The 19,904-nt window shown below is 41.0% G+C and overlaps 1 protein-coding gene across 1 annotated transcript in view; it reads left to right on the top strand.

Annotated features, from left to right (window-relative positions):
• Nucleotides 1–489: 489 nt before the first annotated feature.
• The window catches only part of LOC140308983 (stromelysin-3-like), a 59,337-nt gene continuing 39,922 nt past the window's right edge, over nt 490–19,904 (top strand). Inside the window, exon 1 of the mRNA XM_072386828.1 lies at nt 490–771. Coding sequence (XP_072242929.1) covers nt 667–771 — 105 coding nt within the window. The 5' untranslated portion in view covers nt 490–666. The remainder of the gene's footprint in view (nt 772–19,904) is intronic.

The following is a 19,904-nucleotide window of genomic DNA, read 5'->3' as shown; positions in this document are numbered from 1 at the left end:
ATCGTCACGTTTGAAGCCATGTAAAGACAGAGCTTTGACCCTCATTTATGTCTCTCTGTGAGCTTTGAACTTGTGTTCATTAATCTGCACAAAATCAGAAACATAGAAATATTATTTGTGTTTTTAGGAGGATGTTTGCTGGAAGTTTTAAGCTTCTGACAAACAGTTTGAGCTGCATCTCAGCTGAGTGGCCGGCGACCTGATGCTGGAACTGACTGTTCCTGTAATACTCTTATAATAATCCTGTGATATTTCAGTGCTAAAGCGTGGCGCACACGCTGTGCCACACAGTTTGTGTTTGATGTGAGAAGTTCTTTACATTTATTAGATTTCCTGCCCAAACTTTATGCTGCCTGTTTGGGTTTCAAAAGGGAGAAAGTATCAGGTGCGTGAAAAAGCCAAAGCCACCGGCTTCTGCTTTCAGCTGACGGCATGGCGGTGAAGGGGTTAACAGTCACATGGTAGCGGGTGGTATTATCAGCCCGGGGCTGTAAAAAAGAAAAAGTGTATGAGGAGGAAAAAAACTGAGGGGAACAAAGAAATCAGAGTCTATTTAAAGAGAAGTCGCCCCTGCTCCTGCAGCCGTGTGACTCCCGGCACTGCACACCGCACACGGCTGCGCCAAATCTTGCTTGAGCACCATCACGGCTCCGGTCGGCGGTGAGGATGCGGACTTCTCTGGTCTTGTGCTGCTGCCTCTTTGCGCTGCAATGTTTCCCGAGCATGCTCTGTGTTCCAGTGCGCGGATCCAGCAGGTACAAAGTGACGCCGGTGAGTTTAAGGACGATTTTTTTTTTCCGCCTTAAATTTGATGCAGAAGTTTGGAAACTTGCGTATGTTTCTGCGCAAACGGAGTGAGTTTGCGTTGGCTTTAAAACTGCTGCACGTCTTTAAATGTATTCATTCTTTTCATTGCTGAGGGAATATTCACTCTTAGACTTTCTTCATTTTCTTCCCACCCTAAGAACGCGCACAAGCGCTCGTGCGCAAGAGAGGGCCGTTGTTTTTTCGCGCAAAACCTGGAGCAGACTTTGCTCCGAAATAGTCAAGTTGTAGCCTATGAAATAACAGAGTGAAGTTCAGGTATGTCTCCACATCTCTGCAGTTACACGCACCACGCACGCGCACGCTCTTTCCACAGAATCATCAGGACCAAATGGCACTAATGTTGTAATTAAGAAAATGGTTATTTTACACGCACAGCACTTGACCTGTCACTGTAATTAACCCGAGAGCTGCTTGTACGTTGAAGAAATTACTATCATCGCTATTTTTGCCCGCTCAGCAGCAACAGCAGCAGCAGTCCTGACCTTGACGTCTCGCGCCCTGCAAGCACGCGGGGTGACAGCAAAGTGTTTTGGTTTTGCAGCCAGGTCTGATCTCTGGGGAGGAAAGGGTGAAAAAAAACGAAGGTTGCGGTGTTTTTCTGTCTGCAGGGCAGGAAGCTGTAATAACGGGTCTTAAAAGCGTTTTGTCAACAACTCCATAAAAGAGAGGGGTCCGTGAACCCGTCATGAAGGCGTCAGTGCCACGAGAGCGCTTCATGTCACTGTCACGCGTTTTGGTTGCTCATGGCTGGTCCGTTCCTGGGTCGTACGCTGTACTCATCATCATTGTGATTTTCTTCATTGAGATATTTGCTTTTGCTTGATTCTGGCAGTGATTATGTTCTGCTTACATCCCATCTTCTGTGTTGTTGCAACTCCCTGGAGCAAGCATCCAACCTCTATTTACACAGCTCCTTCACAGGAATGTCCTGTTTAAAGGCACACAGGGAAATATTTAATAGCATCTCGGCCGCTTGCGTAATTAACAACACAGAAAAATGTAGCTGCTCCTCGGAAAAGTCTTTACATTACAGAAGACTTTCTCTATTTTAGGATATCAGTTTGTGAAGGGAATTGTTTAAGATTCCTGGAGCCAATCAGCCATTTGCATGCACGTGCAGTGTGGAGCAAAGCTGCAAAACAACAGGTCCTGATACATTTTACAGAGGAAAAACTGCAAATATCACAAGGTTGGAGCATCTGTCAGTCAGGGCAACAAGCATCTGAACAGTAATGCAGTGATGGAATGATTACTGAAGGTCTTAATCTGAGCGGGGAGAGCATGCCGGGACTAGTTCAGGACAACAGGTTGGTAGTTTTTTTCATCTGGAACAACAAGTTGAAACAGTTTATCAGAGAGATGTGGAGAATTCATGGGATGGGAAGATGTCCTTTTGATCCGGAGAGATTTGGATAAAACAGTAAGACTGCAGCTGAACTGTGCACAAGGTGTCCTTTGGTGTTGGAGCTCAGATGCACCAACCGTAACAGTATTATCACAGCAAATGCATTAAGATCTGAAGAAATATTAGACCAAGAGAGGAATAAATCAAGTATTTACTTAGAAACAAACAACAAAGTCCTGATAAGGAATGTGTTGGGACCGTGATGGAAAGCCAAAGCACTGTGAGCCCTGAGTTTGAGGAAAAATCCCCTTCTCCATGTCTTAAATGGCACATCATCAGTCTTAAGACCCTCATACACCAACTTGAAGAGCAGCTGTCAGAAATATTTAACTGTACGGTCTTCAGGTTTTCCTTTTAAAAGAAGTTCTCTGGATAGATTTAAGAAGACAAAATGTTGACCACTTGTGAATCTCTGTCAAGCACAGCTTTAAACACAGTAAGGAGAGAAGGGAGTGAAGCCGGCCTTAAGGTCGGCTGGCACCTCGTTTGATCCTAACTGGAGGTCAGGACCCCATAAAGGTGTCTCAAGATCAAATTCAGAGGCCACAAGAAAGCTGGAAAAAGCTCCTCTGAATCTTTGCCTTTTACTTATCTCTAAATAAGTGGATTATTTAACTTTTTCTCGACTCCAAATGGTGTTCAAATAAAACAAGAGAAAGCCCACTTTGTTTGGACTCGTCACAGCTTGTAGATGCGTACAAGTCAAAACAGCTGAAAATCACTGAGCTCCTCTGGCACACCTTCGCTGTCAAATTTATAGCGCGGCCTGATCCTAACAGAACGATGTGTTGGGCTGATGTGCTTCCACTGTTTGGGTTCATCAGCGTCTTCACTGTGTTTTCCACCTCTTTGCAACACGTTTCCTCACTTTTATTCCCACAGTCAGAGCAGACCATTGCAGTGCTGTGAATCAATCTTTTCTAACGCGACATCATCAGAAGTTTTGTCTGTCGAAGCTGTGGTTTTGTCACTTTTTTCACCCGTTGTTGAGTGATTGCACAGGCCTCAACAGGCCTGATAGTCTGTGGCATTCAGGGCAGTGGGATACTCAGTGTCTGTTTTCTTTCTGCAGTAAAGGGGGAGTAACAGCTGACTGTTTGGGTTTTGCTGTTGTCAATAAAACCCGATTCCCCAGGTTTTCCCTGCTTGTTTTGTCCCATCATGTCCATGTCTTTGGGCGATGTGATTGGCTGGAGGACCATGAGAGCAAAGGTGACATCAGAGCCCGCCTGAGTTCCCATCGAGTAGATCTAGGTCACAGCTGCGCCGGGTTGTGAGTGGCCAATGAAACACAACAGGGGGGGATGCAGTTAAAAGACACATGCACAGAGAATCTGATGCTTTTGTTAATCAGCAGGGAGAGCGCTCAGACTCATTGTGAATGCTTCGCTAATAAGGTGAGAGGAGGAGCGAAGCTCCAAACCTATACGGCAGATTCAGGGTTCAGGTGACTGAATGATTCCTGTCAGGACTGGATCCATTCGACTGGACGATTCTGGTGCTTGAACTTTAAATGTCGCCGAGTTTTACTTTCAGATGTTTTGTTCAGTTGCAATACTGAGCAAAAGTCTGATTACATAAGACCTGTTGCCACTGATTTTCAGTCCACTTCTTGTGTCATTTGGCACAGCTCAGCCTTTTCTCCCTGTTTCCCTTCCTTAAGAATGGCTTCTTGACAGCCACCCTTCCATGGAGACCATTTCTGATGAGGCTTGGGCCAACAGTAGATGGATCAGCTGAAGGTCCAGATGCATCTCTCAGGTCCTGTCAGGTCACAGCTGGATTTCTTCCTCTTTCTTAAGGACATCACTTTCAGATCCTGTTCATCTGCTGTAGATAGTTTTTTAGGCCTGACACTTCTTCTTTTGTCCTCCACTTGTCCAGTTTCCTCAAATGTTTTAAGGACACACTGCACACCATGCTGAGATATGCCAAGTTTTCAGCTAATAGCTCTTTGGGAATCACCTTGTTGCTGCAGAAATCCTATTTTCTGTCTGTCAAACTGTGTTTTCTTTGCTGTTTTTCATAGATGCAACTAAAGAAATGGGGAAAATTATGTTTTTGTGACACATAGGTCCTATTTCAGACTGGTTCTTTGTTAAGTTGTCTGTTATGTGTCGACACAACACTGGTTCATCCCTTGAGTTTGGAGCCTTTTTCCTGCTTGAATGATTCATAGGTCAGAGTTAAGTGGCTTAACAAAGAAAAAAATAATACTCTGAGAAAAAAGTTCAGGTACAAGGACTGGACTGAAAATGAGTGAAAAAGCAGCCAATGTCCAAAGATAAACTTTAAAAGAAGAGATTACAAGAAGTCTGGCTGCTTGGAAGCAAAATATGAAGAATATAAAAATGACAGAGTGCAAGGAAACCACTAATTCCTCTTTAAGCAGACATTATACAAGCATATTTTATGGTAAAGTACCTAATAAAATGAACAAAAAAGAAAAAAACTTCAGTTCAGGAGCAGTTTTTTTCCTGAGGAAGAGAAAGTCTCCCTTTGGTGGAATTAATTCTGTCTGTCAAACTGTGTTTTCTTTGCTGTTTTTCATAGATGCAACTAAAGAAATGGGAACAAATGATGTGTCTTTGTGACAGGCTGCTGGTAACAAAGTGCCTAAAGATCCAATTTAAAATGGCTTCTTTGCTAAGTTGTCTGTTATTTGTCGACACAACTCTGGTTCATCCCTTGAGTTAGGAGCCTTTTCTCTGCTTTAATGATTCAAAGCTCAGTCTTAAGGATCTTAACAAACAAACAAAAAAAGCGCATTCCGCTGAAAATGGTTTGATACAAAGAGAAAGACGATGAGAATTCAGCCAAAATCCACAACAAAGAACGGATAGCGCTGTGAACAAATGGACTTAAGTGTGAAGATGTTAGATGCCAACCTGCTACTGGAGCTGTTTTTCTTCAAGGTTTGAACATCCTTCACATCATGGGCTGCACTGACCCATGCACCATCCTGAAGTGGTTTGCCTTGTAGATCCAGCAGAGGGCGCTCAAGTTTGAGCTTGACCCGATGCATACCCTGGTAACCTCTCATTAAAAAAGGCTAATGTTATGTTTGCTAAGATGGAACAATCGCCAAAGATGCCTTAAGAGGACAGTCTCAACACCAAATAATCTAACAAGCGGTGTTTGAATGTTACTTTGTACGAACCAAGACAAATCAGCCTCGTGGAAAGCAGCCGTCTTACTCTACAACAAGTCAGAGTGCTTACTTGCTAGCTTACCATCCAAATGAGGCGGCAGTGGAGCCACATATAAGCAAGGCAACGTGAGGTGATCCATGTTGTCTGACTGCCTGCCGTTGAGCACAGTCAGCTACAGCAGGGTCGTAAAAAGATGTCACTTACAACAAGATAGCAAGATTTATGTGCATAGATGAGTGATCCATTGGTGCTATTCAAGACAAGTCTAAGAAACACAGATATATAATTCCAAGTCACACTCCTTATCACATACTGCACAGCCGTGCGACCCCACACAGGAAATCATTAAGACGATAGTAAAGGAAAAGACGTTTGGCATTTGGACATCGTTAGATGTTTATGTGAGGGTCACAGCTCACTGCTTCAGGCTCATGGGAGAAGTTATGTAAGCAGCTAGGAATCTATTTTCAAATGATAAATTCGCTCAAACTTGATTTTTGGAAAAAGTAGCAGCCCTGCTGTACACAGAACAGTGGATGTGAACTTTTTCAGCCTCTATAAACTCTGTACCCAGTGAAAAAGATGTTGGATAGGCTGCAAATTATGGCGGAAATACATGCTTAATGTTGCTAACTGAAACAGCAAAGACAGTCATTTTTGTGGCTCTAAAGCTAAAGCTAAACTCCAAATGCCAACATCTTTGTTCAATGTTAACCTTCTTTACTGATGTTTGATTACAGTGCAAAGCTGTGGGAAAATTCATATTTTAACCCAATAAAGAGTTTGTACTATTAATTCTGAGGAAAACGTGGATGTTTGTACCAAAGTTGATAGAAATCCACCAAATATGATGCATATTTTTGACTGCTGATGGTGTTAAAGGAAAGAATTAATCTAGATTCATATTTGAAAATCAGGAAAATGAAAGAAAACATTAAATTTAAACTGTAGTTGAACTTTGAATTATCATTCTGATTAGATTACTGCGGGTGCATCTAACCTGAAAGGCCTAATTGGATATCAGAGCGTCTTTCTGCATCACTCGTAAGGTGACATATAACATCAAATCCAGAGTGACAACAGTGCTGAACAGAAGGCTGTGGAGGTCACAGTGGATAACATCAGTCTGAGGACGGATGCCAAAATAAACTGTCTGCTGGCACTTTTGGGGGGAGGCCTCTGAACAGGCAAAGCTGAAAAGAACTTACAGAGTGTGTAGTCACTAAAGCTTAACTGTGCATTCTTACCATAGCAACCCATGCAGATAGGTTGGTGATGTCTGGACACACAATAACAATAGGCAGTCTCTCCTAAAAAGCTGGTTTGAGAAACAAATCTGATTCGCCTGCAGCCTGAACAGAGTCGTCCTTTTGGCTCACTGAAGGTTTGAACAAAAATTCCTGGCAGTCCATTCAATTGTTGAGGTACTTCAGTCTTGAGCACATGCAGGAGAGACCAGCAGAGCAGCCCCAAAGACATTTTAAAGCATGTAGATCATATATAGAGATGAACTTAATCAAATATCGCATGACATCATTAGTAGAAATGTGGGCCTGGAGGAGAAAAAAACAGGATCAGAAGCTGGAGAGCCGGCAGTCAGTCGTGGTTCTTCATTTTGTCTCTTTGACTGTGCCGTATAATTCAATTCAATTCAGTTTTATTTATAAAGCGCCAGATTACAACAATTGTCATCTCAAGGCACTTAAATAATATAGTCCAATTCAAGCCAATTGGAATACAATTCATTGTAATTATAATCCAATTAATTCATATAGAGCCAATTCAAAAATAATATCCGAGCTAAGGAAACCAACAGATTGGACCAGAACTTGTCTTCAGTCCAATCTCCCATCCTGAGCCTGAGGGACTGTGGAAAGGAACGACTCCCTTTAACAGGAAGAAACCTCTGGCAGAACCAGAACCAGGAAGAAACCTCTGGCAGAACCAGAACCAGAACCAGGAAGAAACCTCTGGCAGAACCAGACTCAGGAAGAAACCTCTGGCAGAACCAGAACCAGGAAGAAACCTCTGGCAGAACCAGACTCAGGAAGAAACCTCTGGCAGAACCAGAACCAGGAAGAAACCTCTGGCAGAACCAGACTCAGGAAGAAACCTGTGGCAGAACCAGAACCAGGAAGAAACCTCTGGCAGAACCAGAATCAGGAAGAAACCTCTGGCAGAACCAGAACCAGGAAGAAACCTCTGGCAGAACCAGAAAGAAACCTCTGGCAGAACCAGACTCAGGAAGAAACCTCTGGCAGAACCAGGAAGAAACCTCTGGCAGAACCAGGAAGAAACCTCTGGCAGAACCAGAACCAGGAAGGGTGGCCATCCGTCTCGACCAGCTGAGGTTTGAGAAGACAGAAAAGAGGGAAAAGAGGGGGGAAAAACACCATAACACCATTCAAAGGATACCTGCTGGAACAGGGAAACACAAGTTAATAACCACAATAATGTCACATGTACATAAAATAAATTATAAGTCCCAGCTGTCACGCTAACTCAGTGTGTTTAAATGCACAGTTAAGTCAAGCTGTACCATTTTATATTGAATTAAATTCAGTTATATACTCATTTAATCAATAATACTTCATTAATCCCTGAAGGGAATTCTATTGCTGCAGCGTTAGTTATCATGAAAGATTTGCAAAGGTCATAGATAGATAACAAAATAGAATTAAAGACATTAAGCATTAAACATTAAGTGCCGTGAGCTTTAACTGTTAATATAAAGGAGATGCGTGTTATCATTTGTTGTTATTCTCTCTAATCACCTCAGAATCAGCTGTGGAGCGCCTCAGCCAGTTTGAATTCAACTGATGTCATGCAGGAGTGAAAGTACATCTTAAAATGTTCTGTTTCAGTCAGATAACACAGTAATTAGATTTTTTTACATCATGGAAACATGCAGATTTATTAGAGATCCAACTAAATCTTCCTTCAAAACAACAGCATTGTTTTTCCAGAGAAATCGTTGCTGGTTTTACTCTGAGATTAGTTGCTCGGTCAGTTACAGCCACAGTAGAGTTGAGCTGAAGTAAGAGTTACACGTGGCTATTTAACTGTTCTTATTCTAATTTACATGCATGGGAGGGGAATCGAGTTATTGACTGAAGTATGTGAGACAAAGCAATGCTGCAACGTTGTCTTTAAGTTACTTGAACGGAGATTGATGAGGTTATAAAATCAGGATTTTATTAGAGCAGAGCGACAGTCTGGAAAGGCTTCAGGTGACCGTGAGTTGACATGTAGCCTTAATGGGCTGAGTTGCTGTCACAATTTCTGACAGGTTTAGCCGTCTGATAAAAGAAAGAGCTTTATTGTAAACTTTACCGTCTTTTTAAGATGGAAAAAGATGGAACTTTGGCTCATTTTAGTCAATTTGTGTCACGATGGGTGGTGAGGTAGGACCCAGATGCAGCTCTTTATGTTCAACAAAAGGGGTTTATTTTAAAAAAATACACAAAAACAGGGAGCAAGGCAAGAACAGTGAACTGTGAATAAATATTAAACAAGACTATGGAATAAATACTATAAGCAATGACTATGAATAAACAAAGGAACAAGACTATGAGGCATAAACAGACTTATCTCTCTGTGGCAAGGCAGGAAGGGATTCTGCAGTGAATGAAAGGAAACCAGGAGGTTAAATACTGTGGAGGGAATGAAGCAGGTGATGTGAGTGAAACTAGGTGGCAGAGGGAAAAACATGACCAGAACATAACCTGAAAACAAGACGATTAAAACCTAAACTGTGACAATGTGAGCATATAGATGCTGGATCGATTTGATTCCCCTGCTGCAAGCACAGCTCACAAATTCTTCAGACCATGCATAGAACAGTCTGAAGCATTTGATGCCTGATGTGGTGAAATAGAAAAAAGGCGGCTGAGTTTACCATGAAACAAAGCAAATAAATTCAGTAAAACAGCACAGAATAGTGTTTTCTACTCCAATTTTCTATCTTATCTTATCTCTTATTTTGCCATTTCATCTCTCAGAGGATGATCTTTGCTCAGGTTGTACGATTTTCAGCCTTTCAGGAGGTTGAAGGCTGATGGTGGTTCACTCCAGTCGATTCGGTTCCTCCTTTGGTGGCAGATTAACAGCTAATTTCTCTTTTGATTCACATTCAATCATCTTTGGGACCATAAAATACGGTGCAGCCGTATCTTTGGTGGTGTTGGATAAGACAGTATCACATTGTGTTGTTGTTCAGCTGTTGTAGTTAACTAATGTCACACTTTCTCAGGTTACTGGCTCACCTCACACCACTAAAGTATGACATCACTCCTGATCCTTGTTTTTTGCTTTGTGTCTGAGTCAGGATCATAATTATAATGCTGTGGCTTTATGTGTTCGTACATTTACATCCTCAGCATCAAAACTCTTGTGTAGTTTCTTTTTTATCAAACTTTTCCTAGTCTGGCAGTCCAGCTGAGTGCTTTAAGGTGCTATCGGATATATATATATATACATATTTAAGATGTTAGCAGGTTGCTAACCTGCTCTTTAAATTTGCTGCTGCGGGTAATGTGAGTAAATGTTAACTTTTCTTTTAAACTGACCGAATAACAGCCAAATAAACCAATTGTAGCTCAAAAACCTTAATTAAAGACAAGAGCTGCATGATTTACCAGGTAACTATTGCTCCTCCAGGACTGTGCCGACCAGCTGCAACGATATCAGCAAAAAACAGTCAGCAAAACAGAGGATTTGAGGCTTCAGAAAGGGTTTTTGTTTCAGGAAAGATAAGAATATCAAGCACTTGCTCAGATGGTTTATATCACCTTCAACTGCCAGGTGTTTGAGATTTGCACGTGATATATGGGATTAGCGAGTAAGACGGAAGATAACGAGGTATTTGGCGATGAAAAACGGGCATTCCCACTCATATCTGGCACAATGATTCCTCTCGCTGTAAACAGTCCTTTGTCCCCGTTTTCAATAAGAAGAAGCACACCCTTCCAATTGAAACCTTATCTGTCTCCCCAAGTAAACACTCACTTATGACTTCCTATGGTCCGGATCCACTGGTATCAGGTTGGGACAGTTTTTCTCTCACAGTGAGATATCATGTTGATGAAAAAGCTCTCAGGCGCTGCTTGTTTTTCTGCTGAAAACTGATTCTTGTTCGAGGCATTGGCAGCATCCCCTTTTTTGAGGATTTTTTCCTTCATCAAATTTTGTAATTTCCTTTTTGGTGCCCCCAATTTCCCTCAACCTTTCCTTTATGCTTCTGCTGCAGCTCCTTCTGGCCTTATTCAAAACACATGCCCAGTGTATGTAATGCATTGTGGTGCCTATGTTTGATACAAATTGGTCTCTGGGGCAGAATATACCTTAAACAAAGTCTTACTTTTATGTAAGGGAGAAAAATCCTGTAATATTTCAAATACCATGTTTTTTAATGAGATTCTTCTTGCACTAAATCTCTGCACTTGAAATATTCTGAAAGAATAAGTGAGTAAGTGTTTTTTCTTGCAGTCAATAAATCAGAATTTCTCTCTTAGCCCAGGGCCAAATCTGTCCTACTGAAGGCATCTCACTAATTTTGATTTCTACAGAACCCACCGAATGACAGCTGCAGTTAGCCAAAAAAGGGCTCAATGCAAATCCATCGTAGCCCGTGGTTTTGTGAAGTGTGCCGACTGATTTACTAAAGGATTTATTTCTATGTGAGTGTAAGAAATGGATTACAAACCCATGCTGAAGTATTGCAAAGCTGAGGGCACAGTCCTGCCAACTTGGCTAACTTTTCATGGCTGGTGTGTGCACAGTGTGCATGTAAGGTTAGCATTTAGCACCGACAGGGTAAATGCTTTCTCTATCCACAGACCGGCCTCATACATGCACTTTTTGAGTCATCTGTGCATGTATAGAGTGTGTTATATGCTATAAGAGTTTGCATACTCTTCTGCTGTTTGTCTGCTCTGTTATCATGGTGTTATCCTTCTGGATGGAGGTGGATCCAGGCGCATGTGCACTCAATCTGTGCCGTTGCACATATTTGAGCAGCCCACAGGTTGCTGCAGACGAACCTTTTGGGCATTTGCAAACTGGCAAGGATTTAAATTCATGTCACGCAGGCCTGTTGGCAAGCAGATGGGCATTTTATTGTGAGCACGGGTCCAAACGGGTGAGTCTCGGGCCTCTTTCTGTTCTGCTTCTTTTGTATTTGTGTCTTCTTGGTTTCTCCTGGGCTCATAAACTGTAGACTCAGCTCTCCTTGATCCTGGTTTTCATTCACAAGTGAAGCAAATCTGAAACAATCTTTGGAAAAGCCACAAAGTTTGTTTGAGGTGAATAAACATGGCGATGTGTCATCACAGGGTAGCAATATATAAGCCATATAATTCAGTAGAAGAAGTAGTCGTCCTAACCAGCAACAAACCTCAAAGCTCTTGTTCTGGAATTACTTTCCTCTTTGGGGATATCTCAAATATTATAAGTATTTTGCCAGGTAAGATGTTTCTGTTTCACTCTCATCTTCTTTGAAACAGGCTAAAACCACCTCAAGTGACTGTATAAAGTTGGGTTTTTTTGCATTACAAGAAGCATTCTTGATTTTCACCAATTCCTTTCACCTTTTTTTAGGCATCTACTCAATTCAAATGGAAACCCAGCCTGTGAGTCCCGCGCTGCGTCTTTGTCCGCAGAACAGTTGAAGACAAATCTTCCCTGGTGTTTACTGTCGTTACTTTAAAGCAGAGATTTTTCTACCTGCAGAGAGGTGGTTACGAGCAGGGCAAAGGCGTAGCGAGAAGTAGGACAAATGTGCCTCGTCAGTCTTTCACAAATACTAAATAAGTTACTTTTTCACCAGTTAAAGGCATGAAAAGATCCCTTTCACTAAAGAAAAGCCTCAGTCTAATTTTATACCAACACAGGTGAGATTTTAGGAGTTAAATCAGTCCCTACACGCAATTTAAGAATGAAAAATTAATTAAAGTCTTACCTGACGTTAAAATTATATCGTTTGAATTTATACTTTAGTCTTTAATCACATCGTGATAGTGAATACTTAAAATATCTTGAAATGTTATACATAATGTCCTAAAATGTTTATTTTTTGATTGTGAATGTTCAGATATTTTGAAATAATTCATAAGTTGATGAGTAATCAATAATTTTTGCTATTTTTTGCCGTAATTTCAAGGAAAATGTGATTATAAGTTACCAAATTTTTTTTACTGTCCGTTATTAGTTGGGGACATATTCAAGCGTTCAAAATAAACTACGTCGTGTTCGAGATAATGAGGAAACACTTTGTAACTGTGTGACCCTGGTGTGTTTTATTTATGGGTAATAGAGGGATTTGGAATCCTTTAAGGACACTTTTTGTTGGGTGGAAGCATTTGGGGCTGTTTTTTTGGGTCATTTGAGCAACATCTTCATGCTGTGAGGCAAAGAGCGTATTCCAATGATTGAAGAAGGAACAGAAGCAAAGTATAAGAAGTATAAATCAGTGAGTTCAGTTTTACCTTTAGGAATTTTGTGCATCCATATGAAAAGCTTAAGAAAACTACAACTTATCCCTGATGCAGCAGGAGGACGTTACAGGTCCAAAACAAGGGAAATACCAGAAATACCTGCACCGCTCTTAACTACAGTCATTTTTTCTGCACTTCCTTTGCTCTAGTTAAGAGTCTTAACCAACGTCTCATTTATTTTTATTTTGCTTCCTAGCAGCCACTTTCCTGTAATCTTTTAAAGTGGACTTTAGCAATAGTTCTTCAGCTTTCTGAAGGTCTTTCAAAGTTTTTCTTTGGACATTTTCTGATTTTTCACTCATTTTTTCTTTGTTAAGCCACTTAACTCTGATCTATGAATCATTCAAGCAGGAAAAAGGCTCCAAACTCAAGGGATGAACCAGTGTTGTGTCGACACAGAACAGACAACTTAGCAAAAAAGCAGTTTTAAATTGGATCTTTAGGCACTTTGTTACCAGCAGCTTGTCACAAAGACACATCATTTGTTCCCATTTCTTTAGTTGCATCTATGAAAAACAGCAAAAATAACACAGTTTGACAGACAGAAAATAGGATCTGTGCAGCAACAAGGTGATTCCCAAAGAGCTATTAGCTGAAAACTTGGCATATCTCAGCATGGTGTGCAGTGTGTCCTTAAAACATTTGAGGAAACTGGACAAGTGGAGGACAAAAGAAGAAGTGTCAGGCCTAAAAAACTATCTACAGCAGATGAACAGGATCTGAAAGTGATGTCCTTAAGAAAGAGGAAAAAATCCAGCTGTGACCTGACAGGACCTGAGAGATGCATCTGGACCTTCAGCTGATCCATCTACTGTTGGTCCAAGCCTCATCAGAAATGGTCTCCATGGAAGGGTGGCTGTCAAGAAGCCGTTCTTAAGGAAGGGAAACAGGGAGAAAAGGCTGAGCTGTGCCAAATGACACAAGAAGTGGACTGAAAATCAGTGGCAACAGGTCTTATGGAGGGATGAATCCTCCCCAGAGCCCGGACCTCAACATTATTGAAGCAGTGTGGGATCATCTGACAGAGAACGGAACAAAAGGCAGCCCACATCCAAAGAAGAGCTTTGGGATGTCCTTCAAGAAGCCTGGAGAACTATTCCTGAAGACTCCTTAAAGAAATGACAGAAAGCTCTTCTCAGAGGGTTCAGGCTGTGTTGGAGAATAAAGGAGCTCAGACCAGATATTCACTTTAAAGCTCCTTAGAATTGTAAAAACTCTGTTTCAGTAAATCTCGTCACCTGCTTCCTGTTTTCCTTACAACACAAAAAGAAACAAGGCGTGGCTCAGGACTTTTTCCACTGTACTATAGTTGAAAGTTAGGGTTCTCAGAGCACAGCACGGCGGTGACCTGTCAGGATGGCGGTGGGTTTATTGTTGCTCAGATGCTCCGTGTGCAGACATGTTTCTCTCTGAATACCGCTGTCAGATCCCCTGCACCGACCGCTATGTGCAGATCTTGTCATCACTGTAACCAGAAACTAGATGTGTCCATACTTGTAACGGGCGCCCCCCTCTGCCTCTGCCATCAGACTCCCTCGCATGTGCCCAGCATGAACAAATATCCTCGAGGCCCTCAGGCTTTTTGGAGCTTTCGTGTCTTGCCTCTGACTTTTTGCACTCTCAGCAGAGAGTGACAGTAGTTGTCCCGAGGGTAGTTTTTCCTCTCTTTTTCAAACAGTCTACTGGCTGGATTTCATTGTCTGAGTGAGCAAAGTCATAAAACTTCAATGTCAATCTGCTGAGTCGTGGATGTGGTTTCTTTTACATCTGAGCTTCGTGCATAAAACTGTCAAGTGGGGCTTGAAGGAATTGAGCAAATCAATCTTCCACACAGCTTATTTATGAGTCTGAAGTGCACACAATGATAAGCCACAACATGAAAAGTGCTGACAATTGAAGTGATTAACATTTATATTCTTGATATAATGCATTTTTCTGCTGGGAAATCATCCGTTGTGGTGTACCTGTGGATGTTTATGGACGCAAAATACTGAAATGATACTTAGCCGAAAATGCACGTCCAGCACTTTTCCATTAAGTGGTTTTAAGGCAAATAAATTAGACTCTAGTGTTGTGAGAAGGTGGCAGCATAGGCTATATTTGTCTTTCTTTTTTTTAAAAACAGTGGATGGAAACAGCTTTTTGAGTATTTCCGGCATAGTTACTTTCACACGGCTCATCACATGACTAAAGAAAACAAGAATTCCTTAAGAACTCACCATATGCCTGCTATTTATGACCAGGGCCACTGGTTTTATTTGGGTGTTGTTGCTTGAAGTTCTTCTTTCCAGTTAGTGACCACCTCTCAGTTCATTACAGCCATGCATGATAAAGGCCAAATCTGCATGTCTGACAACACTACTCATTCATTTTCCTGGCATCAGGTGCTTTGTCTTAATGACATGAAGCAAGTTTGCTTGAAATTTGCTCTGAATTACAAAATAAGCATGAAAAGGACTGAAAGAAGCTCTCCCACCCTCCCATTGCCGAGCCCATAGGATCCCCTGATCAGAGGAGGACTACAAGCTCGTGTCATTAGTCGATTTCGTGCCTCCTCGTCTCCTTCTTCCTCATTCCCAGAAATCTTTCACTTTCAAATATTTTGCAGAATGCCTAATTTTCTCCTTTCAGATACGTAAATGTAAATGTAATTTATTTATACAGCCCTTTACAACAATCCATTTTGGTACCAAAGTGCTTTACAGCAGATAATAAATAAAGAAAAGAATAAGTAAAAAACAATAAAATAACAGTAAACGCAATAAAATACAGCAAAATTGAATAAGATAATATAAAAGTGTCACCATACTACTGGGTATTAAAAGCCATCTGAAATAAGTATGTTTTTAGCCTAGATTTAAAGAGGCCCAGGTCAGAAATAAGATGCATCTCGGGGGGGAGCTTATTCCAGAGCCTGGGGGCAGCAACGGAAAAGGTGTGAATTCAGATATGAAGATTGACTTACTGTTGAAGCTGTTATCAAACTGCTAAACTTTCTCTATCGAATCTGTAGCTAAACTGTAGCTATTCTGGGGGGCATCGCATTGGTCTCCAGAGTCATTTTTGCTTTTATTTCTCCTATGAAACAAGTCTTTAGAGCAGCACTTTCTTCATCTGGATCATCTGCAGCATTATTTTGCATTGATTACATCACAGCTTGAGAGCTGCTTTTTTAACTTTGCTCATTGCTCATTAATATTTTGCCGTTGGACTGATCCAAAAGGTACAGCTCAGACGTTTCTCTCATTAAACTTTGCACTGGATTTAAAATCCTGCTCATTACATACAACAAACACCCTAAATGTTCTTGTAGATAACATGGACACCCTCTCCTCTTTGATTGGGCATCACTTGTTTTTATAAGCTGGTTGTCTTTCTATTTCAACCCTTTTTTCATTTCTCTGTTTTGCTTATTTTATTGACATTTGTACATAGTTTGGTTTTATTCTTTTTAATCAAAATAATGCCGTTTTTGGGTGGCATCTATGCTTAAAGTACTTTACAAATCAAGATGAGAGGATTTAGCACATTAATCCCACATTGTAAACTGAATTTAAAGTGAAAATATGAATTATGGCAAACAGATTTAATGCTGATCTGACAGAAATAATTGAATGCAGCTGTATGCTGCAACAAAGCAACGGTTTGATGATGCAGCTGTGAGCACCTCATCTCCTCTGTTCTGCTCACATCTATGGTAGAAGGGAAATGAGAGATGGAGAAGCAGCTGACAGAACATCTGTGGGAGGCAGAGATAAAGAACAACATATCCCAGAAGCCCCTGCACCCCACTGGCCTGAAAAAATGCCTAAAAGTTAAAATACCCTAAAAAGCAAGAACTTCTGGTATAAAATGAAGAGAATCAGCTGCTGTTCTTTCTATAATGTCTAAGACATGGAAAAAAAACTAAACAAACTGAAAAGTTTCATTATTAACATATTTTAGATGTTTAACATAAAGTGGTTTTCTTAAAGTTTTCATTTTTAAACTTAATATGTTAAATTTGACACAACCGTGAGCTCATGAAGAACCCTAAAAGCTCATAAACACATTAACCAGTGAATTATTTAAAAAATATTCCGTTTTTTTATGTAAAAACAAATTAAGTAAGCTCATAAAAATGTAAATGGAGGGTCTGAAACCCTAAATCATGTAGTTTCTTGGTTAAAACACGGCAGCCTGCTGAGTATCAGAGAAGATCAGGATCAGGGTAATCCTCTTGTTTGGCTTTAACCTTGAACTTTGATGTTGAACCTGTTGGGAATCAGCTTCATTTATTATTCTGTCATGGGGTCAGACAGGTCAAGCAATCCATTTGAGACACAGTCAGGGGGGGGGGGTCCATTAACCACACGTGTTTTATTTCCATCTATCTCTTTGAAATGACAGAAGCACCCAGCATTTAGAATTAGCCAAAGTTTACGAGTGCGAAAGCCGACCCCCCCCACAGGCGGCGGCGGGGGGGGGGGGGGGTCGTCAGTCTGGCTTTAGGACGAAGGTCGGCTTGTGACCGGGTGACTGCCCAACTTCCTCAAAGCAGAAGTGTTTGCAGGTGACTGTTCTCAGTCATCCTTTAATTGTTCAAATACCTAACGTGACATCCGTTGACCTGTGTTGAAATCATTGTGATGCTAACTGAACCAGCCAGGCGAACGGGAAACTTTTGAGACCATTTTCTGAAAAATTCAAGGATTTTACAAAGAGTTTGTGTTGCAGTTTTATACCAGTAAGCAATTACTAGTTATGGAATAGAGACGGAAGTCATTTTAGGGATCTGTGGGGCAGAAAAGGTTTGTCAAGGGAAAACAACGACTTGTTGTGTATAGAACAACTTTAGTCTGTGAGGCACAAAGGAAGAAGAAATACATGGAGCCAATTACCTGTAGAATAATGTGACACCGTGTTTAATATGGAAATTATTAATATTCAGTGTGTGAATTGAGTTTCGACTGGAATATGAACCTGCTGGCTGGCTGTTATTCTGTCAGAGCCACAGGACACAAATGCAGGGTCTTTAAGGCAAAAGGTGTGATGAGAAACAAGGTGGAGGAACTCCAGAGCAAAACAATGGCTGTGAAACTCCTAAAGCGCTCTCCTCAATAACTATGCTAGAGAAGAAGGCAGCTATGAAAATTAGCAAACAAAACCCCCTCCACTCCAGGAGGAAAACAGAAAGGCTGTGAAAGATAGCAAAGCAACTCTCAAGCTCTCCTACTGAGGAGGACTTAAACAAAAGAAGCTCACTCTTAAACAGAGGCACTACGAAACTTTAACCATAAACTATAAGCTCTCCTCTAACGGAGGCGTGAATAGATCTGAAACTCAGACACAAAATCACTCCAAAACAGACCATGAAACTTAACGTGATTAAGCTAGAACTAAGGAATAAATTACAAACAAAGGATACGCTCTGCAGGAGGCTCGCTACACTGCAGGCTCAAGGAATCTGTGGCTGTGGCTCAAGTGAGGCTCATGACAAAGTACAACAAACTGGCCCAAAACAAGGGAGACGCAGACTATTTGAGCACATGAGGAGCCATGAGGAACAGGTGGAAACACTTTGGGAATCAGGGAAGACAATCAGACACAGTAGGAAGGGCAAGATGCCTGAAACGAGAGGGAAGTTAGTGTTTCAAAATAAAACAGGAAATGATGAGACATGAATAAAAACCTAAAGACGTGACATATTCCTTCGTATAAAGGTTCATCCATGACATACAGGCATGCTTCAGTGATGATTTCTTTCTGTGTAATTTTGTCTGCTTGTTGTAGGAATGTGTTATTTAAAGTGTTCACGGGGGGGTTGTACTGTTTTTAGAAGTAATGTTAGTTAGTTTTAGCTTTTAATGATTTTCCATCAGTGACAGAGCTGTGGAGAAAAAAAAAGGGTGATTATTTATTTAATTCTTAATCCATGAAAACTGGGCCACATGCTCATCCTTTACTTTTGAAAAAGTATTTTTTATTCACACTTTTCCAAGCTGTGCAGTTGCAAGAAGTTTCCTTTGGGTTCAGAGACTTTTGGCAGATCTTACTCTGACTCTGAAGTATTTTACCCTGCAAAGCAGCCCTGATCCAGAGGCATTATTTCTGAAATATTCAGTAAAGCATGTGTCACGATGGGTTTAGCTGTGGTTGCTGTGGTGTGGCCTGGCGGGGATTTAGGACCCGGATGCAGATATATCAGAAAAACTTGATTTATCCGAGCAAAAGTCACGGCTGATGTGTTCAGTTTGGGCTTGAAAAGTAGGAAAATTCAACCATAAAAACAACGTATTGCTAATGATAGCTCGTCTGATCATTTAGCGGTTCCAACTCCAGTGGGACGTCATTCCCAGCTTTGAGTTAAGATTTCCAAGGATAATGGAACAAATCAGCAATAAGGTCAAACTACAGTGGAAAGAACCATGAGAACAGAGCAGCAAACTCTGGAATAAACCATAACTTTCTGATTATTTTATGTTTTAGGAGTAGAAAAAACAGCCACACCTCGGCACAAACCTGCAGTACGGTGCCACATTGCTAATTTGTGTGACGACAGACTGTGTCTCCTCTGCTCAAACCGGCTCCTTATTCAGACCTTCAGCAGCAAATCAATGAACTTATCAACCTGGTGCTTTACAGTGCAGTTGAAATCAGTGTAAAACAATGATTGAGATGCTTGAAAAATCTGTCTGAGGCTGAAGGTGCAAGATATTAAGGTCAAAATACAACTTATGAGTACTTTAGTGTAAATATTCAAGTCATTTATTTTATTTCCTCCTCAAACCATCTTCCTTAAAGAAGTTTAAACCAGATCAAACTCGTATAAACTGTCACCACACAGTTTATCCTGAAGGTCTAAGAAAAGAAATGAATGCATTTCATCCTTCATTATGAATTTCTGCATTTTGTCTCTGCAGCGCCTGTCAACAGTTTGGAAATATGCACATACAGTACGAGGCATAAATGAATAGTAAGGTGAGGTTATAGCTCCGTTAGTAGACAAAAGCTCCACATAGTTTCTCTAACAAAGTCATTTTACTG

The sequence above is a fragment of the Leuresthes tenuis genome, unplaced genomic scaffold (assembly GCF_036924035.1).
Source record: "Leuresthes tenuis unplaced genomic scaffold, fLeuTen1.0.hap1 SCAF_6, whole genome shotgun sequence".
Taxonomy (NCBI): Eukaryota; Metazoa; Chordata; class Actinopteri; order Atheriniformes; family Atherinopsidae; genus Leuresthes; species Leuresthes tenuis.
This window is presented reverse-complemented; position numbering and strand designations above follow the sequence as displayed.